The sequence below is a fragment of the Phyllostomus hastatus genome, unplaced genomic scaffold (genome assembly GCF_019186645.2).
Source record: "Phyllostomus hastatus isolate PE091 unplaced genomic scaffold, TTU_PhHast_1.1 phas_contig_137, whole genome shotgun sequence".
In the NCBI taxonomy this organism is placed as follows: Eukaryota; Metazoa; Chordata; class Mammalia; order Chiroptera; family Phyllostomidae; genus Phyllostomus; species Phyllostomus hastatus.
Window position 1 is genome coordinate 18,487,894 of NW_025333583.1, and position 25,648 is coordinate 18,513,541.

At 40.0% G+C, this 25,648-nt stretch overlaps 1 protein-coding gene across 1 annotated transcript in view; it reads right to left on the reverse strand.

Moving 5' to 3' along the window:
* The window catches only part of PARD3B (par-3 family cell polarity regulator beta), a 975,282-nt gene that overhangs the window by 272,309 nt on the left and 677,325 nt on the right, over positions 1–25,648 (reverse strand). Inside the window, exons 17-18 of the mRNA XM_045852946.1 lie at positions 10,339–10,545; positions 9,362–9,599 (exon numbers count right to left, since the gene is read on the reverse strand). Coding sequence (XP_045708902.1) covers positions 9,362–9,599; positions 10,339–10,545 — 445 coding nt within the window. The remainder of the gene's footprint in view (positions 1–9,361; positions 9,600–10,338; positions 10,546–25,648) is intronic.

Genomic DNA, 25,648 nt, shown 5'->3' on the forward strand with positions numbered 1-25,648 from the left:
CCCCCCCTCAAGCAAATTATTAAATCTATACATGCCATTATCTAATAGTATTGAGTAAACATCCTACAAGGACATGACATTGTGCTGGACATGGTAAAAAGCAAATTAGGCAAATACAATCCTAAATAGGAAGTTGTGAGTATTTACATATATGAATAAAGCTGTTATTAATATGTTTTATTAGTTACTTAATATAAGTATGCAAATAGGTCCATTAGGAAATCTTTTGCATTTTATAAATCCAGCATCTTAAATGATTAGATTTCACCTCAAATGCCAATGGTGTTTATTTAGTAATCTGTATCTTCCACTTTAACACCTGTGAAAGCCCTTTTAGCATATCAATTTTTCTAAAAGTTGAGCCAATTTTTTTTTCCAGTAGACTTCTGATCTGTTAACAAATCTAAACCTCATTATCTGAAAAAGTAATGAGATAAAGGGGTCTATTCTTTTTCGGTGCTGTTTCATAATTCACATTAACGTTAATGGGAGTTGTGCACGCATATTAAGAGGAGAACAGAACCTTAATTAAACCAATAAGGCTTTCAGTTGATACTGTATGTGATCATTTTTACTGTGTTATGTATGAGAAAACCGTCTTGCTTTGAATAGCCATAAACAGAGCTACAGAGTAATCAAGATTACATAGGGTAGGAAGGGAAGGCAATGGAGAGCAATCAGATTCTAAAATGATTTTGAAAATAAGCTACCCATCCACTTTTATACTTATTAACTCCATCTATGTCCCTCATCCATCCATGAACACATTCAAAAACAGGGTAAACAAACATTTGCAGATATGCTTGACAGCTGAAAAAATTATTAAGAAGTACAATTTGCTAGTTTTAAAAATAGTCATGGGGATGTGAAGTACAGTACAGGGAGTATTGTCAATACTATTGTAATAACTACGGATGGTGTCAGATGGGTACTAGAGTTATTGGGGTGAGCACTTTGTAATGCAGATAAATGTACACCTAAAACTAATATAATACTGTATGTCAACTATAACTGAAAAATTTACTTAAATGTTAAATGCAGAGTTACCATATGACCCAGCAATTTCCTGCACCATATGTATATCCCACTGTATCAAGATGTATGCCCAAGAGAAATAAAAATACATATCTATCCAAAAATTTGTAAAAGAATGTTTATAGCAGCATTATTGATAATAGTCAAAAAGTAGAAATATGGCTAAATGTCCATCAACTGATGAGTAGATAAACAAAATGTGGTATGTGTATACAGTGGGATATTATTTAGCAATAAAAATGAATTATTATTTTTACTATTTTTAAAGATTTTATTTATTTATTTTTAGAGAGGGAAGAGAGGGAGAAAGAGAGAGAGGGAGAAACATCAATGTGCGGTTGCTGGGGGCTGTGGCCTGCAACCCAGGCATGTGCCCTGACTGGGAATCAAACCTGCAACACTTTGGTTCTCAGCCTGCGCTAAATCCACTGAGCTATGCCAGCCAGGGCAAAAATGAATTATTGAAATGCACTACAAAATAGGTGGACCTTGAAAACATTATGCTAGGTGAAAGAAACCAGCCACACATTGTACAATTTCTTTTCTATGAAATGTCCAGAATAGGTAGATTCACAAAGACAGACTGCAGCTGGGTCGTTGCCTAAGGCAGGGCCATGAGGGTGGAGGGTAAGTGGAAATAAGGAGTGAATGCTAATGTGTACAATGCTTCATTCTGGAGTAATAAAAATGTTCTCAGTTAATTGTGGTGATTGTTGTACAACTCTGTGAATATGAGGTCTGTCCAAAAGGTATTCAGTCATATAATATGAAAAATAGAGACACTTAGTGAATAAGATACAAAATACAAGAAACATTGTACATAGGACAATGACACCTCAGTCCCCTTCAAAGTAGGCACCTTGGGACCTCACACAGTTCTCCTGATTGCTGTCGCATTATATTTTTCTGAATCTCATCAACATCAACAGATTGAAATCTCTTCCATTTCAAAGGTGATTTTAGTTTGGGGAAAAGCCAGAAGTCACAGGGCACCAAATCTGGACTGTAGGGGGTCTGAGTCACCTGCGTGATTTGATGTTTCACCAAAGAACTCTGCATGAGACATGATGCATGAGTGGCTGCGTTGTCATGATGAAGCTGCCAATCACCAGCTGCCCATAGCTGCAGCCTTCTGAAACTATTTGGATGCAGTTTCCATAGAGAAATGTTCAAGCTTAACGCAAAATTTGATGCAGATTTGTTGCTTTACTTGCTCAGTCATTTTGAATGCGATGACCACACAGTACACATCCTCACTCAATGATATCTACCATCCCCACTGACTAGTACAGTGAAGTCATCATTGTTCATGCAAGTGTATTCCAGTCTATTCTCTCTGTCTGTCAGGTTACATCAATGTCCCATCTACCATTCTCGTTATATTAAAAATGACTGGACTTTTTCCAGACAGACCTCATATACTAAAAACCATTGAATTCCATACTATAAATCAGTGAATGGAATGGTATGTAAATTAAACCTCAATAAAACTGTTATTTTAGAGAGTAGATATGCGAATCTAGCTGTTTTTTACTGAGACAATCATTAAGGAGATTTGAAAAATGTAAAAAAAAAATAATGAAGTCAGACACCAAACATACTCTGCACACTGGGCCCTGCGGCCGCCCATTGGTTTTTGCACTCCGCCCATCAGAGGAATAGCCCGTCTGGCTCTGGGTCTCCTTATAGCTAAGAAATAAATGCCAAAGAACAAGCCTAAAGTGTTCAACCCAATGTAGTCTATGCTTTTCCTCACATCTATCTCCATCATTTCATATCACTTGCCCCATTCACATAGGCACTCTCAGTCACTCCTTTATGCTCTCCTGTGTACAGTTTATTCACATTAGGGTGCTAAATCTTCTCTCTGGTGCTTCGTTGCAAAAGGACAAAAGCTGGGATGTACAATACAGACATATAGAAATATTGGCAGCTATCACACCAGTGGGTTTAGTGGAAGTCAACATCAGTGTGTTCTGCTCTCTGCTTTGCAGTTCTGTTATGGGCTCCACACTGCTGGTCATTCGTTGTAGCAGTTTAAACCCAGGCCTGTGATAGTAACAATGAAAACAAAAAAAGGGCTATGATTCTGGCAATTTGAACGAAAAATTAAAATTGCCAGGACACTTAGCTCAAGGGAAAATCGGCAAATTAACAAAATGAAGAAACAAAATATTAGTGGCTCATGTGGGGAAAGAGAATGTAAATAATGTAAGATGAACTGTGAGGTGAGAAAATTCAGTTACCAAAGAGACAAAAAATGAACATAGCAAAATTCTGACTTTTTTTTTTCAGCTCCTGTTTCTTTTCCTCTGCAATCACAGAAAGCCATGGAGAGAAGGATGGATGGTTGTACTCATAGTAGTCTTTGCCAGGAAAATTTTATTATTATTATTACTTTGCCAAAGCCATATATTTCTCTCAGGCTCAATATATATGCAGCCATTTCCCCCTGATTTGTAAGGTTCTCTGTATTCAATGTACAAGTATTTCTATATACAGCTTGAGGCAGAATTAAGACCTCTGGCCTACTTTGGCTTTCATTTCTCATTTGAAATTCCACATTTCAGACTGGCCTCTACTTCATGAAGCAAAACACCCTACCTCTAGCCTGTTGTTGGCCTTTTGACTTTAGGGAAATGACCGGTAAAATTTCACTGGCCGGCTACATGAGCGAGGCCACCCTTCATTTCCATAAAGTTGAAGGGACCCCCAGGCATTTTACATCCACGGTCTAGAAAGAGGTAATGACAGGCAAAATCACATTACGTTTATCGTACACAAGACCTGTAACAGCCGCTATGGGATGAAGGTAAAGAGGAGAAGTGTATGACAGATGTCATGCTCCCTGGAGATAGAAGTATTCAGTATCTATCTAACCTAATTTAAAAATTGAGTCAGAATGCATCTTTATGGGGAATGTATGAAAAGGCAACTTCTGAGGCAGCCCAGGAAAAGAACTATGAGCTGTGCATTAAGGATATCAAGTCCAAAACCCATCCATATACTCTGTTCTCAAAGACTTGAAGAATAAAAAAAAAAAAAGGACAAACAACCCTGTTTCTCCGTTTGAATCCATTTTCATCTGTATGCAGCACCACCAAGTGATAAGATAACCTTGAAAACAGTTCACGGTTACATTTAGAAAGGGGTGAGGCAAAGCTTATAAAGTGTAATGATTGAATGATTTTACCCATGTCATTACTTATTGTAGTTTATTACGCCAAATTGTCCAGGCTAAAGAAAAAACAGTGTGCACACCTGAAATACAAAGTAGAGATTAGAGGAAAATGAAAAAAGCAAAACGGAACTTTAGTGGGCTTGAAGTCACAGGCACTAGGTAATGGCTGGCTCTCTGGGGAGGGGCCCCGGGGGAGTACAGGAGCCAGCTGGCCCAGCCGGGTACTGTAGTGCAGGATGTTTGTTTATGTGAATTGTTGTTTACACAACTTGAAGAGAATCTGTGATTATCCCCAATTTACTGATGAGTAGACTGAGACTCAAAGGGATTAGTGAAGGTCTGGAGATTTAAATATTCAGAGCCTAGAAGGGACAGATAATTTAACTAGGTTAAGTATTAATTGAGTGGTGGTGATGTCTGTGTTGCTTGTGGTGGTGGACAAGGAGTGTGTGTGTGTGTTTGTATATATGTGTCTATGTGTGTGCGCACAGGAATGCTCTTTTTCGAACAACTTGAGGCAAGCTGCCATCATACAGAGTTGCCCTGATTTCAGTAAGATATATAGTATATTTTGGTATAGAATAAATGAACATCAATGCTTTATGTTCGCAAAGCTTAGAAATAAGAAGTTGATGCCTCTAGATGTTTAAAAATACCTCTCTCTGTCGTTAGGGTTCATGCTTTACGTTTTCCTGTGCAGACACTGAACCAGCATACCCTGGGGCACACCTACATTAGCTGAGTTAAGAAGTAACAATACAGGATATTCAACTGATAGCCAACAGAGTTGTTACACACAGCTGCAACCCAGCTTCACCGTTCAGATTCAAGACCACATTCCTTTAGAATGTTTACTTCAGGTATAACAGGGCTTTGTATTCTAAAGGAGACACAATTTGGCTTAGCTTTTTGTGATAGCTCTATGTGAAGTTGGTTTAAAAATAACCTTCTCATATTCATAGGCTGCAAAAAAATTTTTTTGAAAAAGCAAGCATAAACGTGATTTGGCATTAGTCCCACACTGTGTGAAGTTCTGATAACATAGCTGCTGAGAATTCCGAGTAGCCTGGGCAGATGCACTTCTATGACTTGTGGAGACAGTTACCCAGGGTGAGGTGGCACCATCCCTTCTGACTTCTTACCTTCTTAGAGCACCTGCTACAACCAGGAAAATCTCAATTATTTTGAGTTAGTTGTTTATTCTCTCTCCCTCACTGGGATGTGAGTTCTACAATAGCCATTGCCTGGATGTCTCGTTTGGCACAGAATGAGATGACTGCTAATTTCTGTGAGTCGACAAGGTGTTGCTTTGTCCCAGAGGTATTCTAGGCAAATGGCTCTGCTACTTCCTGAGAAAGTCATTGTTACAATAATTTACATGGTTATGCAATATTTTACTTGTTTTTGCTTTAAAGTCAAGAAATCTGAAAATCTCATTCTTTCTGCCTTCACTAAGACACAAAATATACCATAAAAGCAGAAACTTCATTGTTCTATGCCCTGGGTCTAGAATAGTGCTTGATGCAAAGCATGCCTTTAATAGAATTGAATAAAGGAAGAATAATTATTATTGTGCTTGGCAAAGAGTAGGCATTCAATGTGTGTTATTAATCAAATAAGTTAAGGCAGACCAATTTTAAAAACAGAGATGGAGTTTCTGTTGGCAGGTCTTACAGTTTGTTCTTTGTTAATCCACTGAAAAGGAGTTTACTAGGCACAATTCCTTTGAGTACAAAATCACACAAGAGCATACAGAAAAAGGCACTTGATCAATGACATCAAGGTTTTCCATTCAGGGTCCAAATACAGCTGACAATTGAGGAAAATACAGCAGCTATGATATAAAAGCTATGCATTTTAAACAGAAATCTATAACAGAATTTAATTTAAAGAATACAAAGATTAACAAGGTTATTAAGTGACTAAGAAATCAGGGACTGACTTCTGGAGTTTTCACTCTAGACAGGGCCACTTTTGTTAGCCAAAGGACATTTCTCTGCAGTGCTTAGGAGGTATCTGCTAGATCCCAGGGAGGCGGCCAAAGACTGAGAGCCACGGGCGAGTCTGTTGCGGGGTTTGAGCTTCATTCACCCTTGGGCTACCAGGAGCCACATGTCGTCTTTCTGCAGGGTAGTGCCACCCCGAGTACAAGGCCTAAAGGAATCTGAACACATTAGGGAGAAATTTAAGCAGCTCGATCCCCTCAAGTTCTCTCTCAACAGCAGGCAAAGAGAACACAGGAAAGCTACCAAAGGCAGTAGGTTCTAGAGCTGCATACCTTTCCATAGTAAGTTCTGGACTGTGTAAGAGCCAGAGCCATAGTTGAATCTGCAAGGAATCAGTCTGAAACTAGCAAAGAATAGCATTCTGGAACCAGATAACACATGTAAAGATATGGATTAATGAGATCCCAGGTAATTTTTCCAAAAGGATCAGGAGTACATTATATTACCTAATGAGCTAAAAAGTGTACTACTTACTTCTTATCATCAACATGAACGGATCAGCTCCTATCAGAAAAGCACACAGCACCTAGCTTTCTACAAGCATACCATGGTCAGCACATTCACACTTCCACCATGCAAGGCTCAGTGAGGAAGAGAAAGCAGAATCCCAGTCCTTGCTCATGCCCTTGGCCAGGTGCCACGGTGCATGGTATAAGTACACAACCTGTATGAAAGCCCCAGGTTCAGGAGAGTGTCTGTCCCTGAAATGCAGATAATGGAAAAATAATACATATTTAAACCACACATCTAACTCCCAGAGAACCTTAAAGCAATCAATCTTTTTTAAATAAGAAAGAAACTAAGTCAATAGCATCTGAGCAACAGATGAGAATTAAAGCAAAATCTGTTGGCTAATGGTAACAGCTTTTGTGTTCTTTGTTGTTGAAACTGTGCATGTCGCAGAAGCTCCAATATGCTCACAAACTCAGATGCAAAAGGCTATGGAAAACACTTGCTATTTTTACACCAGAGATACAATCAAACACCACCTTTCAGATCTTAGTTTTGCTAAAATAGTAGAAGAGAACAAACCCTGAGCTGCTAGATGTCTAAAGGATTTGGGGGCCCTGTGATTTCTACCAAAGGAAAACAGAGTGTATATTTAACAACAAAAAAAGCCAGTTCTGTGTTATGGGCAATGGAGTATGAACCTGTGAATCAAATAATCTGAAATGAAATATAAAATTGGGGCTTAATTTAGTGATATTCTAGAAAATGGGAAGCTCTAACAGTTTTTTATATTTATAGACTAGTTAAACCTGTTTTAACTAGCTGTTTTACACCTTAAACAGGATTTTTTCCTTGTAAATTATAATACTAAGACATTATAGAAGTAGTTATAATTATAATATAATTATATTAGTTTTCTACTGATGCTGTAAAAAAATACCACAACCTTAGTGGCTTCAGTAATAAAAATGGGCTGAAATTAAGGAGTTGGCAGGCTTGTGTTCCTTTCTGGAGGCTCTCCAGAAAGAATCCGTGCCCTTGACCTTTCCACCTTCTAGAGGATGCCCACATTCCTTGGCGCATGACCTCCTCCCTCAGTCTCAAAGCCAGCAAATATATACATGCATATAGCATTTCTCTCTACCTTTCTTACACAGTCACATCTTCCTTTTCTACTTTTAAGGTCCCTTGTGATTGCATTGGGTCCTCTGGGGAAAATTCAGGACAATCACCTTATCTACGGTCTGCTGATCAGCAACCTTAATTCTCTTTTGAGATGCAACATCACATATGTACAGGTACCAGGCACCGAACGTGTGTATCTTTAGGTGACCATTGTTCTGCTTACCACAATAATTAACATTAACGGAATGTTTATTACTTGCCAGTCACTATTCTAAACACATTATATGTAAGCAAACAAATAAAACTTTCATGATAATGGTAGATTCTATGAAGATTCCTACTTTTCAGATGAGAAGACTAAGGCACAAAGAGATTAAATGACTTCCTCAACATTACTTAGGAAGTAGAAGAGCCAGGGCTGTAGAAGGGCCATCCATGCTTGACTCTGCCCTGAGAATTCTGAAGATGCCAGGCTGGCTGGGGCATCCCTGTGGCAGGGGAAGGAGAAAAGGAGCAGTAGGAACAGGCTGTACTTCTTTCATTTGGAAGCACACGAGATCATGATTCTAGTGAGCCAAGTAGATGCTCTAGCAGGAAATCAGGCTAAAGCCATCTCAAACTAAAGTCTAGTAGCCGGGGTGAGGAGACTCCAGGGCTGTACCACCTGAGATCAGGAGGTTCCAGGAAGCCAGTGAGAAAATGAAACTCTTACATTAGTGATTGGCACAATATGAAGCCCCCTGAAAAGTCCACAATGGTGGCCCACGAAAGGGCACCCAACAGCCCGATAATGCCAGATATAACTGGTTAAATTCTGTTTTAATAGTGCCCTTCCCTTCCCCCTGGTTACAGAGACTGAGCAACAGCAGAAGGTGTGATCTTGACCTCAAACCGCAGGTTGTGTTCTGACTGGACCCTGATGAGCCATGCCTAGTCAGTGGAGGGATCGCACATGAAGTCTCATCTCTCGTCCCCACTGCATCAGGAGGGCAGGCATGCTAGCCTCAGTCTGAAAGGGGAGAAAGTGAAGCTCAGGGAGGATATGTGTGTGAAGCCCAGTAGCTGCTGTGTGGAGGGCTGAGAATTCGGACCAGGGCCATCTGACTCCAGATCCAGTGCCATCTCCACTGGACCACAGAGCCTCTGTCGGTGACAGCCAATGCACCCACAGTCCTGGCCATACACACACCTAGAATCATGGGGGTGGAGCAGGGGTGTGCTTCATTTACACAATTTTGGACTCACATTTGATTTATCCATACAACACTTAGGTACCAAGGGCTCTAGGAATTGCCTGTGTCTCTACCAAGCACTGGCTTTTCTTGGACAATAGATACATAACAGCTTCCTGTCATCACCATGAGGTTCAGAGCCACCCAAGAAGTCTCATTCTGCCTCTGCAGAAAAGGAGCAAGCACATTCTCTGTTTATATTTTTATGCATGCAGCCAAAGAGAAACAAGAGCTTGCATTTTTTGAGTGCACACAAATGAATGATTTTACCAGGAGAAACAAACAAAGAAATAAACAACAAAACCAGCTTAGCCTTCAAAGCAAGCCCATACCTCAGCATGGCACCGAATCCCTTCCTCTTTATTTTCCTTTCCGGATCTTCATTCTCCTCTTTCTGCTTTTTCTCCTTGACTTTCGATTTGCCCTTTTCCTTCTTCTTCTCCTTCTCTTTTGGTTTTTTGACTTTCCTGGATTTATTTTCCACGTCCTCTAGCTCGGAGTTCCCCTGAGGGGCAGAGTCACAATTCAGAGCTCCGTGGCCGGAGTGCGAGCTCTTGTCAGACAGTCCGTCTGTGCAGAGAAATAAAGCAATACTCGTGGTCAGGGGCACTTATGTTTGTGTATCAAGGAAAGTTCAGTGTAAAATACAGAAGAAGGAATAACAGTACTCTGGAGTTCTACTCTTCCATGTGGCTACTTGTGCCCTTTGAAGAGTCCACTGCCTAAACCTGGTGACTTCAAGCAAGATTTGGTGTGGGGAGTGGGAGACGACTGGTTGCCTAGCCAGTCGTCTGAAAGGTTTGATTCGTAGAACAACAGTAATCTCTCTGAAAGCCAGCTTGTTAACCTTGATCAGCTCAGACAAGCGCACATGCTGGGTGGGAAACACGCGGCGTAAGTTATTTCCAGGAGAGGTTTCTGAGTACAAAAATAACCCAACTGCTTCCACCCAATTAATGCAGTCAGTCCTCGGGTTGATGTTGCTTCTAATGACTCCAATAAGAATGTCAAGAAATGCATACTTAGTGCTCCCACCCCGAGGGTAAATGACAGTTGGTCCTTGTAGGAAAGTGAAAGAGAACATTTCTTTAGCGTTTGCACTGTAAAATAAATTGCATATTGCCTTATCCAATTCCATGTTCGTTAAGCCAAAGGGCAAAACATATCAGGAAAATGAATTACTTTTAATATCAAAAATATAATTGGGATCCTTAAATCATTTTTCTCCGTAGTTAAGCACACATTCTTGCCTGTGATTCGTGGATAATAACGAGATGAAGAAACCATTTAAGGAAGCATGTCACCCTACCAGCTTCTAATTCTTCGGGTCCATCGTAAGATTTGTCAATGGCTGCTCTGAAGCTTTCGTTGCAGCCGCGGCCTCGGACCATGTGCAGCCGGGGCCTGTGGAAGGGAAGTTCATTCTTTCTGACCTCGGCAACTGCCGTCTGCAGGCTCTCCAAGGAACTAGACTTTTTCAAACCCAGAGTTGGCCCGAAATCTTTGCTTGGAGATTCTGGAAAAGAAAGGGCAAAATGTCACCTTTTCCCTTTTGAGACAATGTGGTGTCCTGGAAGGGTTTGTTGTTCCGGAAACATTTCTGATTGGGCAGCTTACAAAAAGGAGTGGTAAGTGGGTGGCAGCTGAGGATAAACCCAAGCTGTGCAACTTTCTTGACTTCAAGCAAGTGGTTTGGCTTCTTCGAGCCTTAGTTTCCTTTTGCAGTAAGATTTAAAATTAAAATTGTATCATATATATAAATAAATATGTATGCATATATATATGCGCAAGCACACACACACATGAATTTGAAAGTTCACAGCAGTTTACAGAGCTTACATGTGTATATGACATGCATGTGTGCACACACACTCCCCCCCCCACAGAGCCTAATATAAGTGCTTTTCCCCCAGTGCCCTCCTCAAGCACCCCAGACATTGTAGCTTGTACTATTTTCATCACTGTTTTTATAATTATTAAGAACCATACTATGCACAGAAATCAAAGAACATTGATGTGATTTCACAATTTTTGTGATTAAAAACTTTACCTCACTCTGGTGGCTATTTGTGTACAGCTAATGCAGTTTATTTAGTCTATAGATGAATGAAGCAAAGCAAGAAAGAAAACAACGTTTCTGTATCAATGCTTATCACTACAAATTAGTTCTCATTGGGTGTCTACAAAAGGGGAAACTTTTATATGACATAATACTTCAAAAAGATAAAAGCAAAACCTAAATAAATTTAATTGTTTGTGTTCTGATACATAATATTTTTCACTTGTACTGTTTGTCTTGCCCTGTATCTGCCCTCTGTCACCCAGGCCTTGGCCTTGACCTTGACCTCCATTCCCACCCACAGCCAGGCTCCCAGTTGTCCATAACAGGATTAAGCTATATAAATACCAGCAGCACAGGCTTACTTTAAAGATGGAAGGGATTCTATCAGGGCTCTTTTCCACCAAAGCCAAAGTTCACAATCCTCTCTAGTTATGAAGGGGATTATTATTATGGTCCAGCTATACTTGCATTACTGGAATTAAATTACTTTGCAGCTTTTCAGTAGATATACATTGAGTGCATATTAAGGGGTAAGTATGTAAGTACTTACACTTCAATGTCTAGCATACAGAAAGGCTCACTAAACAGCATTATCTTTTTTTACTATTATTGCTATTTCCGCTCTGCTACTGCCCTCACCGTTAACACCCCCACTAATTGCTTAGCACAGTACTAGGTAAGACAAAGAGTACAAAAGAAGTACAACAGAGATGAAATGCCTATGTAAACACACATAACATTCAGTAACAATACACATTTTATGTTCTGTAAATATTAAGAATAGTCAAAAAAATGACAATAACGCTGACAGCTGACAATGCTTAGTCCTAAGTGTTTTGTATTTTTTTAAAGATTTTATTTATTTACAGAAAGAAGGGAAGGGAGGGAGCATGAGGGAGAGAAACATCATTGTGTGGTCACCTTCTCAGGTGCTCCCAACTGGGGACCCAGCCTGCAACCCAGGCATGTGTCTTGCCTGGGAATCAAACCGGCAACCCTTGGGTGTGCAGGCCGGCACTCAGTCCACTGAGCCACACTAGCTAAGGGCCTAAGTGTTTTACTTATATTAACTTACCATAAACCTTACAGTTGTGCTACTGCACTATTGTTAGTCCCCAGATGAGGAAACTGAGGCACAGAGCAGTGAAATACCTGGTTCAAAATCACACACTTTGTAAGTGTCAGAACTGGGAACTGTCCTGAGACAGGCTACCTCCACCTTTTCTGCTCCACACTGCCTGAAGCGGCACACTGCCTCTGCTCTCCACTTGCCATGGTCAAGCTACTTCAGTGAGAACACAGGTTGCTCATCTCTAAAATAAGAGCATTGGTTTAGAATAGCCCCGAGCCTAGTCAAGCAGGCAAACTGCAAAGATTGGATTTTTGTTTACAGTTTAATCATTAACTTACAGGATGAAGTTTTGCCCTTTGAACAATACACATGATGGCAATACACACCGGCTTTTAGAGAGTTACTGTGTATCTCTCGTAAACACAACAGAGATGTGACTAAGCAAAAACAAAATTACAAGAAATTTCAGGGACATATTTCAGTACCACTTGCGAGTCATAAATACAGAGGATACATTTAAATCCAGAGAGGGAGATCTTTCTTATATTCCCAGGAAGGGTAGTAAGTGGAAGAAACAGAAATCGAAGAAGATCATTTCTGACAAGCAAATAAAAAGCAACACAGAGGCTTGGGGCACTAAAGCAACAGTGAAAGCTTTGGAGTTTACAGAAAATATTTTACACCATCAAGCCCTAGGGAGGTCTGGTATGAAGTTTGGTGAAAATGTGAAGATGAAAAGTATCTGAAAAAGCTTCACTCTTCTGTCCACAATAGTAACCATCTTTTATTTATTAATTGCCATCCAGGAGATTATATTAGAAATCAAACTGTAAGTATTCACATCAACCTTCAGCAATGGATTCCAGGGAACATGAAAGTGAATAAATCATCCAAGATATAAGACATGTTATCTAAAAGGAGCTCCTCTGAAGCTTAGCAAGAAGTTATATTTGAAAACGAACAAACACAGTGTTAGTTATTCTAAGCAACCTGGATTTTGCAGGATTAATAGAGCCAGCAAGGAATTCACTTTACATAAAGAGAAGCCACAAATTAGAAGCATCAACTGATGTTCGCCAAAACGACAACCTAGCTCTCTTGGATGTAATGAATAGTCCCTAGTAAAACTAAAAGCAAAAAGGGTGGTTGAGTCCTATGTGGACTCTGGGGGGTTTCGGGCTTGAAAAAACATTTGCATTTATTCCTGGGGAGTAAACAGGATGTGGCAGTGGGAGACCGACTGAGGGTAGAGAGAAGAACCTGGAGCATTTACAAAGTCTTACAGGTACACAGTCCTAATGGAACTGAATCTCCAAGTGAAAGGGCACTCTGCCATGGACCTTGACCCAGGCTCATGTTTCCTTATGTGTCAGAAAGCTTCTGACCAAAGGTCAAGGTTACTGGGAGGGATTGTTATGTCAACTCATGGGCATCGGCACTACATGCCAACAGAACACTTGGAATAAACTACCGACCACGTAACGATTTTATGATGCACAATAAATTGTCACATTCAATCCCTCCTTTCTGCTCTGACCCATACCAGTTCTAGCTTGGGTTCACATTGCATTGGGAATTCTGTAGCTTTTAAAATGCAAATATTCGCTGTCTATTTTTAGCCTATTTACCCAAATCATATTTTTTTTCAAGGCTCCCACTAAAAGTAAAAGTCTCTTTGAAGGGATAATAAAAAAATAAGTAATTAATCTAAATCAAAACCTTGGTCATTCTATGCCACTGAAGTCATCCTAAACTATGATCACTCCTCACGTTTTCATCTGTAGCTGATATGATACTGGCTGCGGCTGAGTTTAAGTAATTGTCTGGGAGAGAGATCTATGAATACCACGTGTTATCAGTCATGGGGTGGACCGTGTCCAAATTTGAGCATTTACTTGTCCCACTTTGAGCCGCTACCGAGCTACTCTGAGTATGACTGTTCAATGATTTCCAGGCCAGCTCAGGTTAGCTGCAAACGCCAAGGAACAAATCACCTTCCAACGTTCAGTAACGAGACTTTATTTTTTAACTCATGACTTCTATGTCACTGACTACATTCTCTCAGATCCTGATAAACTTATCTTGCCATCAGAAATACAAACTTGACATACACAAACTTCTCACAGGAAATGATAAAGCAGTTATCAAGGGTACTAGAAGAGGGATCTCACATGTTAAAGATTATTCTGAAGGTGGTATTATAAAAAATATTCTTCAAGTTCCAGGTGCCAAATATTCCCTTAAAATAAAGGCCTCATAAAGAAATACCATTGTAGTCATTTTTAAAGAGATGTTACAACACTGTCAAAGATTCTTTTATTCTCAAATCAAAAGGATTGTCCTGACTTGGTCCCAGAAGCCTTCCTTACACAGAGTACAGGGAAGTGTCACGGTCACGTTTTCAGGCCCCACCAGTCCTCAGACACATTCACCACTCCATGCCACCCAGGGAAATACAGTACTATGGAGAGAATTAAAGATTTAAAGGAGTCGGGCCACTGATTCCCCCACGGGCATAAAAAATGTGAACAGAGGGGAGTACAGAGCTACTGCGTAGGTAGAGAGGCGCCACCTACGTAAAAAACAGATTCTTATTTTTTGAATTGTTGTTCAAGCACAGTTGTCTCTAAACCAGATTCTTAAAACGCCAAAATGCCATTGCACCAGCCATCTAGCTAGAAAGTCCGTTTCACAGATGGTGACGCAGACATCCTTCCAGGAGGACCAAATAGGTGTGAGCCTCGGTTTGTCAGCCCCAGCCTCGGATCCCTGCCTGTACCTTCGGGCTGAGAACTGCTGTCGGGTCCCTACATGCAGGTGACTAGGGTTAACAGAGAAAAGAGTCCACAGAGTGGTTAATAGTGAGTTCTTACAAGGAGAGGCTGTGGAAAATCCCAACATGTCCCAGTCTGCTACTTAGTAAGTTATTAAACACTCTTAGCCTCAGTTTCTTAATCCGTAAAATGAGGATAAGACAAGGACAGAAGAGTTCCTGGTACCTAGTATGTACTCATAAGACAGTGGTGATAATTATTATTACTGTTATCGCTAACCGTTAGAATAAGCAAAGGCCCAGCACGAAGCATGGGTTCAGTCTACCACTGCATTCTTAAATACAACCATTTCTTTTGCAAAAAGCTGACAAGGGCTTCATACAGAAATACTATATATTTTTTTCTTTTAATTTAAAAGTTGACCTGAGTTTTTTTGCAAGTAACTCCTTACACTTTTCTTTTGAAATAAGGTATACTTATCCACCTGTTCATCAGCCACAGAGGCCGTTCGTGGGAAGATGAATAACGGGGCCCCGGCTGCCCTTCCCTTCAGGCTACAGTCATTTCATTAGTCAGGGATTTCATTGGCAATGTCTGAACTTCCCGTTCGAGCACTCAGACCCCACATTAAAAGGATGCCTTAATCCAGGAGACCAGTAATTGAATCTTCCATTATTGATGAAATTGCTTCCAATACATTCTTATTAAAACATAAGAAATTATTTTGGGGAACGTGTTCACTTTGAGATACATGGCCAGTTTTTCTTCCAGCTCAAGTTTAATAATGAACAAATATTTATGATAAACTAACAATAAATAATATATGTGTTAATCTGCACATTTCAATAACATCGATGGTCCTCCAGGCACTTAGGGAAGATTAATTAACCTAGAGCCCTCCCTCTAAAACAAAGGGATTGTGCCCTGTTGTAAACTGGGGATCAAAATGATTATAATGCTGCCCAGGGTCACTGTACGGAACTTGAAAAGGCCAGGAATTTGTCAAGATAGCTTTCATTATCATTTTGGCCTTTCTGTATCATGAGCAATGAACTTGGGCAAATAGAATAAAAATGCTTTACTTGCTTCATGGGGAGTTGAGATGTGAAATTAATAGCCTCAAAACTCTTTCAATGAAAAATTATTATACATTCCAAGTAGGAAGTCACAGCATCATTTTATTTTTCAACATATCTCACTTTGTATTTTTATTTTAGATTACACTTACTGAACATTTTGTATATTTAATTTTTTTAGTAGTTTCCCTAGAGGCAAAATGTCTTATGTGCTTTAATAGATATCATTGCAAATCCATTAGCCTAGAAAAAAATTTCCCATGAAATCCAAATGTATAATTTCCCAAATTGTGTTATCTGTGCTGTGTCCATAATGGGACTAATTACTTTCTTGCCTATCTCAGTATTCCAAATATTGATCATCATTCCAAGCTTATCACAATGCCCCATTTCCTATTCATTACTATCAGGCATAATGTAATCTGGCTTGTACGTTATCTGCTGTCATTTGGGTCTCAGCTCTTTTTCTGGCAGTTTCTAAGTTCTCCAGGAGCAGAGTTGATTCTCTTAAGTCTCAATAAATCCCAAGGTCTTTTATTATTTCCTGAAATTCATGTCAAAATGTTCAATAATGAACTTCTCATTAAGATTCATGTATTTGCATAATCTCTCCTACTCTGTCTTCAAACACTATCTGTTTAGAAGTGAAAATATCTAGAGAAAATAGGGTAAGATGAAGTGAACAAATACAGCTAATGCTTTGATTGTGTGTATGGTCATAGCCCTCCAGGGGTTTTTAAATCTTTGCCAAGAGTTGCTATACACTTTTATTTTCTTTACTAAAGACTCCTTCTTTTATAGACTGAAAGTCAAATTCTTATGTCATATTTTGATTTCTTCCCTGGACTCAAATTATGTTCAACAAAATTAAAAAATGGTGAATTTATCACACTAAAAATATTTTTGTAACATTTTTCTTTCTTTTAGTCTCTCTTTTATGGATAAGAAAAATGGTTCAATTTCATTGGTAAATTATTTTTTAAAAAATATATAAACATCTCTGTTAAGGCAAATGAAGAACTCAGACAAATTCATTCTCAGTAGACTGGTTTGTTTTAATCTTTTGTTTTTCCTCTACCTGCCTTATTAGGAAAACTCTACTAGATTAAAAATAAACAAAGAAACAAAAAGATCACTCAAAATTGGCATTCAAGACAATAATGAATTAAAAAATTAGATAAACAGCATTGGTCTCTAAAGGGAAATGTGGGCTACTTAAACATAACAAAACACCTCACTACTTTTATTGTTTAACTGGAAATAAAGATTCACTTTGAGAGGCAAACAAACTAAGGTGGCAAGCTTTTCCACCTATGAAATAGGGTCAAGAAGATGGATAAATGTCACCTACCACGTTCTTGGTCTTGCCGATCTTTGCATCCTCAGCACATAGGTATCAATACATATTTGTTGTAGAAATACATGAAGGTGAAAGCAGAGGGTAGTTAGAGCACTTGGCTGCCCCTCGGCTCCAGTGCTGTGATGGCCAACGAAGTTTTCCCTAGAGACACACACCCCACAACTGCTTCACCTCCTCAAAGCCTACACACGGCTTCCAGTTCTTTGTTAATACAACCCTTCGGCTCTTTTGGGCCACTACAAGGGTTTAATCATTTCTACGCTACCTGTAACTACCCATGCATCTTCCCTACGTGCTGCTCTTTCCTTTGAAAATAGTCATACCTTTCTCTCAACTTCTCTCTTCGTAGTATCAACCTTTTCTGCCATTCCACCTCCTTACATGCACTTGAAGCCATCTTGTTCTTATGTACTGCCAAGAACACCTTTCTTTATCTTTCGGTTCCTCCCTGAGTATCTTGGTAACAGGCGTTTCACGGTGAACAGAGACTATTTCAGTGATATCACCCCTTTCCTTTTTACCATTTACTTTTTGTATGACTTGCTGTACACTTTTCTTCTGCTTTCAATTGTTGAATGGTTTATGTATTATGTGAGTTGCGTATTACAATACTCTCAAAATAAAGTATAATATAAAGAACTCTAATACATTTCTTAGAAAACCATTAGCATAGCTAGAAGGTCAAACTGATTTCTTGGGTGGTATCCACATGAAGATATTTTTACACAGTATATAAACTGAGTGTCTGTATTTTTCAGGCTCAAACATTATTTTTGCATTTTTTGCTTTACTACTTTATCTCCGTTTTATAGCTGACTGTACTAAAAACAACTGCAAATTCTCAAATACTGAGTTATTTACAGAACAGAGATAAAGTGAGGTTTTTTGGTTTCATGTTAATATAAATAATGATCTCTTTATAGATATACTTTAGGCAAGATTTCAATCTAGTGTATGACAAGCCAAAATTGAGTCAGCTATCATTGAATGTTTACTGAGTGTTTTTTATTGCTCAGAACTGTGAGTGGTCCTAAGAGGAATAGAAGACAAGTGTAATTAGTAACTAACATTCCCTTGCTGTTTTATAATTTACAAAGTTCTTTCCTGTACAAAATGAGATCACACCATACACAATTGATCTTTCCCAAATTTGCTTGTACATTCATGTCCAGAGAGAGCTATGAAGGCAGAGAAGGAGGAGGGAGGGGCAGGATAAAATAAGTTAAGCAGTGAGAGCAATTTCACTCACTCTGAGTGTGTTCTGGAGTGAGTGTGTATCTAGGAGAGCAGGAGTTTGGAGAAATGAACTGTTTTCTGTGAGTCTTTGCTTTTTTTTTAAATACCTGGGTTACATTTTATTATTTATCATTGAGATATCATTGACACAAAATAGTGTGTAAGGTTAAGGTATACAATGTGATGATTTGATACATGTCTATATTGTGAAATCATTACCACAATGTTGGTTACCACCTCCATTACCTCACATAATTGTGTGTGTGTGTGTGTGTGTGTGTGTGTGTGTGTGTGGTGAGAACATTTAAGATCTACTCTCTTACCACCTTCCAAGTAGGTAACACAGTATTGTTACTATACGTATCATGCTGTACATTAGAACTTCCTTATCTTATAACTGTGACCTACATCTCCCCATTACCCACATCGTTCAGCTGCTGGCAAACACCATTCTATCTTTGGAGCTTAGTTTCTTTTGATAACACATATAAGTGAGATCATACCATATTTGTCTTTCTCTATCTGACATATTTCACTTCGCATAATGTTTTCAAGATCCAGGTGTGTTGTCACAAATGGTGGGATTTTCATCTATTTAGTGAGGGTGTATCATATTTCCTTTACATTCATCCACCAATGGACACTTGGTAGTTTCCATGCCTAGGTTATTGCGAGGAAGGGTGTGATAAACATGGAAATACAGATATCTTTTCAAAATTGTGATTTCACTTCCTTTGGGTATCCATCCATAAGTGGAATTGCTGGACCACATGATAGTTCTATTTTTTAATCTTTTGAGGAACCTCCATACTGTTTTCCCCAGTGGCTGCACCAATTAACATTCCCACCGATAGTGTGTAAGGATTCCCTTTTCTCCACATCCTAATGAACACTCATCAACTCTTGTGTTTTTTACATATGTAATAATCATTCAAGTAGGTGTGAGTAATGGTCTTGGCTTGATGTTCATGTCATTAGCATCTTATCACAGGGATGTGACTCTTGTGTTTCAAAATTTAAATCTTTCATGTGTCCCCACCCTTAATCACAAGCCAGTTAATCTGATGCTTCAATTAATTTCAGGGGAGAATGGGTAGGGTTTACAGGAACAAATTAAAAGGACACATGGACAAAAACTAGGGGGAGGGTGGTAATGGGAGGGAAGTGGGGAGGGTTGGGTGGGTGGGCTGGAATGGGAGTAAAAAAGAGAAAACTGTACTTGAACAACGATTAAAATAAAAAAAATAGAAACAAACAAACAAAAAAGATAAAGCTATCTTGTGGAAATAATTTGGTATTCTCTACTTTAAGGTGCACTTGGGGGATTTCAAACTGCATTTTGTGGTTTCCCACCCCCTGATGACTTGAACAACATTCCCAGAGGCAGTGCTTTAGTGCACTACTATACCTTTAATACTAAATCTCAGCACAATCACTGGTCTCCAGTCTCTTCCAATCTCTCTCTCAAATGCCCTGAACTCACACACACACACACACACACACACACACACACACACACACAATGTTGGCCCGTTGACTTGGCAAAGCTACACAGGTGTGACGTGAGGCTTTGTGGTCTGGACAGTTCTTGAGCTAACGTTCTCCTCAATTCCTTTGATGTCTCAGAAATGAAAGATAAGGCATCTATTTTCCTCTAGAATCCTATAATCCCTGAGTGAAGCTCAGAGGAGCACACATGAAGTGACAACACCAGAGGATGTGGAGCAGTCCTCTGACATTTGTGATATGTCCTCTGAGGGCAGTAAGCTTTCCAAGTGTTAGAAAATAGAAATGTATGACTCCCAGCTTTCTCTGGAGTTGTATTTCCAATGAGCTCCACGTTATCTCTTTACTCCACTGATTAACTGCCTCTTCAGCACTCACTAGTAATTTAATCTTTAAAGCAATACCTATTACAAGCATAGGTCCTAGAATCAAACTGTTTGGGTCCATCCCAGGCCCATCCCTGCACTATGTTAACTTATTTCTTTGTGCCTCAGTTTCTTCATCTGCAACACAGATGATAATAGCATTTCCCCGTAGAACTGTTTAGAAGAACTGTTTAGACTATTTGGTATAGAGCTGAAATGTGGTACCTGACACACAGTAAGTATTTATTAAATATTGGTTTGTACCATATGTCTTCTATTATGAGCGATGTTCATGCTCATTATAAGGATTCTGCACAACCAAGAGAATGCCAGGAGGGTTTGTTCCCATATCCATACAGAGTGGGCCTGAGTCATCATTAGCTTTGAACGTTCACCTTGTAATCAAAACTTCCACTTTCAAAAATTTTGTTTAACACTTCATCACTTTTCCAATGATCTTTTATGCCTTTCCTTCTTTCAACAGCCCCCAAAGCTTATTTGTTACAGAGGCATTTTCCATAAAGACACCGAATGCTAAAAATCACTTGATAAAAATAACCATGTTTGGGCCAGCAAGTAAAGAGCTGGTTAGGCTCTTTCACAGTCACGTGACTCTCCTCCCTCAGACAAGCGCATGACACCATCAACGAGATGACAAACCAGACAAGGTCACGGACTTTCGGGGTCATTGGCCGACAGGCATCTTTGTGAATAATAGTGCTGGGAATGCTGACATGTAGCACAGTTCAGGGCTGCTGTCGTTTTGACCTGTGGACAGACGTCCAGAAAAAAGAAAGCACACTGTGCCCGAGTCCCTGTATGAGGGTTTCATGAATGAAGCAGGACTTGTCCTTGAAGACAGACTGAGCATAGGCAGGAAAAGTGGGAGGTGGACAGTCACTCATAAATGGGGAAAAGCATGATATATTTACTGCGTGGTGGAGACACAGGATGGATGGAGTGACCGCAAGGAAAATGACAGTACGGCAGATTGGTGGGAAATAAGTGGAGGGATGGCTTGATAGTATTGGTATTCTGAGAAAAGATAACACAGAAGAAATATCTAGAATAAACTAAAGAGAAAAAAACTGCTCTGTTATACAGTAACAGGACTCACAGCTAAAAAAGATAACGTTCTTTACTTTCTTCCTTTTTGCCATTTTGACTTCAGGCTTTTGTGAAGCAATTTCTTTAGAAAAATATGTTGGTGCTCAGTCACCTGTCCGCACGGTGAACAGAACTACTTCCCTTGGATCCCTCTCTGGCCAGGTGGGAGAGCCCGAAGACGCACGTCCTCATCCGCCGCGAGGCGAGCGGTGCTGGCTGCTCTGCCTCCCTGCTCCCCTGCCCGCCATTCCGACCCTTTTTCCTGGCACAGCTTAGCTGTGACTGTCATGCCCAGACCCTGTGCTATCTCCTCGCAAGCATGCTTTACTATGTTTTGTAATATATAATGATTAATGGGCAGTAAAACTAATAACTTGGGGACACACAAAATAAATGAGGTGGCAAATATGAAAAGGAAGTCCCACTTAATGTTGTTGTGAAATCTGACAACACGCTGGAGTTTCCCTATAACTCAGCCAGAGGAGCCCTTGCCAGAGGGAACAAGGTTACAAGAAGGTGGTCTTTCCATTAATAACTCCCCCTCGGGAAAGTCTATGATCAATCTCCCTTGTACTGAAATTCTTGCTGGGTTGTAATGAAACATTAGGGCACATGGAAACACTGCTTCACTCAATCTCAGGGAAGCTCATGGAGACGTAAGAAAAGAATCACATCTCTTTAGTTATCCTGATCTCCCTCTTTTTTCTGTCCCTGGTATTGACATCTATTCATTTTATTCTACCCAGTGTCCACCCTTATATCCGGAATGAGCACCCTGTTTTTCGTTGTGTTATTATGTCTGCCTCACTCTTACCCACAAGGGTGCCTATGACCCAGCCACAGCTAGTCAGTGCAGTTCATACTCCTGATTGATTCAGGGAGAGGCTGTTGACTCACATAAGGATAACTGGAATGGATCATGGTAGACTGATTGGGAAAAAGTCACCTTCTTTGGTACTGGAGTTACTGGGAAGAAAGCCTGGAGCTTCTGGTTACCATCTTGCCCTTCCATAAAAATGACATTGAACAAGAGGAACTAGAGCTGCAAGAGTGAACATTGTTGACACTGAGACCCAAGATCTAGCCAGGTTTTTATGTAGATGTTCTCTGAACTTCTCAGTTGTATGAGTCAACAAATGGTCTTCTTTGCAAAAAACAGTCCAAAGTTAGTTTCTTTGGTAACCTACGGAGTCCTAACACCCTATTCTCAATCTTTCATCCATATAACAATTCACTGCTTGGCTCAAGTTAAATCAGATGCTCAAGAAGCAGGGAAGATTGTTCCTTGGCTATTATGTCTACTTGGCAAAAAGGATCATAAGTAGAGAGTGGACCACAGCAGTGAGAAGTGTGGCTGATGCCAGCCTATAGGTGGGCGCATTCTAGTCCCTTACTGGGTAGGTTTTATGAGAGACAAATGCCCCAGCACTGAGAAGAGTTGTACAATACTAAATTGATCTGCTCAGCTTGGCCCCTGACACCTCTGTGAAGGGGGTGGGGCATTCTCCAGATCATTACTAATAACTATAGACATACTACTAATTGCTACATACTTCACAAAAATAGAATGGCTTTCCAAAGACGAATAAAATCAATTCTTGCTATAGTTGACCAAGGGTTCAAACAACCTATCTACAATTGCACTAATTAAATATGTTGTTATGGATGTTAAAGAGAGAAGAGTAATACTGACATTACTCAAGTTCCTGACCCTCCCACTGTACTCTCAAGGCTGCTCACAATCGGGAGGCGACAGAGCCGACTCACAGGGAGGAGGTGGCTGTTTCTGGAGGAGGGTTTGGGCGGCATAGATATTTTCATTTCAAGCTTCTGTTTAATCAAATTTTTGAACAACTATGATTTGGGAACTTACCCGTAAATGAACTGGGGAAATGATGGACAGAAAACTATCTAAGCTGGTCCCCAGTAAAATCTGATGTAAGAGGCCTCTTTGGTGTGGACCTGGAATGTGAGGATTTGGGGTCTAGGGAAGTGGTTTAATCTCTCTGGGTTTCAGTTTCCTCATCAGTAAAGGTGGAATCAGGAAAAATACAACCTCACTGATGATGATGACAAAGGTGGGGAAAATAGCAACTACCTGTACTAGGCACACGCTGAGTAATTTTATGTGCATGAACCCATTTAATTATATGAGGGATACACTACTGTCATCCCCACTTTATGTTTGAGGATTTGAGGCACAGATAGGTTAAGTAACTTGCCTGAGTTAACAGAACGCTGATCTCACGGGTTTCTGTTGAGATCAGATGAAACTACACACGTACAAGAAAGCTGTGAGGCTGCAGCAGCCTGCCTGTCACATGTTACCATTAATAAGAAGAAAGGAGGTGTTTTCCTCCACATCTGTCACAGATGCTGGACCCAACTGATCAAAAGAAGACACAGAAGAGAATCTCTTTGTGAACACCTGTCCTTCAGGAACAGGTGGTCTATATGGAAAGCCAAAAAGTGGCATTGGAAAGCTCCCCAAGCCGGGCAGGATTTAGCAAGACATGGAGAGAGTGTTGGGAGTCAGAGGAGGAAGGCTCTGGGCTGACATGGGCCCCTGAAAAGTGGGCAGCATAAGACAGATGGGGAGACACAGCTGGAGACTGAGGGGTGAGGGGGTGGAGTGGCAGCCTGCTGATAGGCGGCAAGCCCAATGATTGGTCTGCTACAGAGTAGTCAGGTGGTGTGGGGACGTGTGTGTGGAGATGAGGATGGACAGAGAGAATGGAAAAAGAGCGAAGAGGCCCCTACCAGCCGGGGGACCAGGTGTATGGTTGCCCCTATAGCCAACGAGGCCTCTGAAGTCTGTGGTCCCGGGTGCAAACCCAGTCGCTTAAATACACTTGTTTCTTTCTGTGGCCAGTAAACAAGGGATTCCAACTGCACCGTGCACGGAGTGGACTTGTTTGCTCGGTGGGTATGACCTAAGCACTCAAAATTGGGATGAATGTTTTGGTTCAGCAACTGTAACAATAGCTAATCTTTATTCAGAACGTACTCTTTGACAGGCTCTGTGCCAAATGCTTTTCATCCTCTGGACGGCCCCAGGAATATCGTTACTCACCTTTTATAGAAGTCAGCCTCCCCAAACAGACGCCCAGCTCTGCCTCAAACATCGCAGAGCCCTATTTTATTTTAATAATTAATTATAGCACAAACACAAAAACATACAGCTTTCCTGAAAACTATTTACATAAAAAAAAAAGAGAGAGAGAGAGAGAACAATTTGGTTCATTGCTAATACTCCCACAGAAAAAGAACTACTTTTGTTCTTATTTTAAAATCAACTTTCAAGCAAAATGTCATATTTTATTTTCCCTGCCTTGTTCTGGGTAAGAATTTAGAAAGAGCTTGTGATGCATCATTAAATAGTTTTCCCATCATCTTGTGACTGAGTTATTGGCACTAGATATAGCCATGGGGGGAAAAATAAATGTTTATGATGATTTAAAAGACCAATTATAAGCCTTTGCCTTGTTCCTTACTCAGCATTCTGCATGGGATATAAAAATGGCAATGAAAAAAATACTACACTCGAAATTTCAGCAGAGCAGAATGTCAGTTAAAGAATAAAAAACATTAGGATACCATTAACAGTTTCAGAGTAATGGAAGCAAAGTGGGATTGTTTTCTGTTATTATTATTACTTCCATTAATGGGTCAGAGCTTTCCAAGGGAGAAAAGCTGGGGACAATCTAGACACTTTCAATATAGCATTAACTCTTTCAGGTCAAAGGGGGCCCATTTAGTGGACTGTAGCAGCCACTTAATAAATGATACTCTTGTGGCCTCGAAGAATTTATCTCCTGTCTAAAGAGTCTCGCTGATACATTTCTGTTTCCTGCGTTCCATCCCAACAACTACTACAGTAAGAGAAAAAGTTAATTTGCAGATAGTTAGGGAGAGAGGGAATATTTCTTACAGTAGAAAAATAAAAACAAGCCGTCACAATGCATCAGTCACCGTGTGCAAATCTGGAAAAGGATAATGAGCCTCAGGAAGTAACAGAATTAGGCTGAAAAATTAGAGGTGCAAGACAGAACAATTTTCTT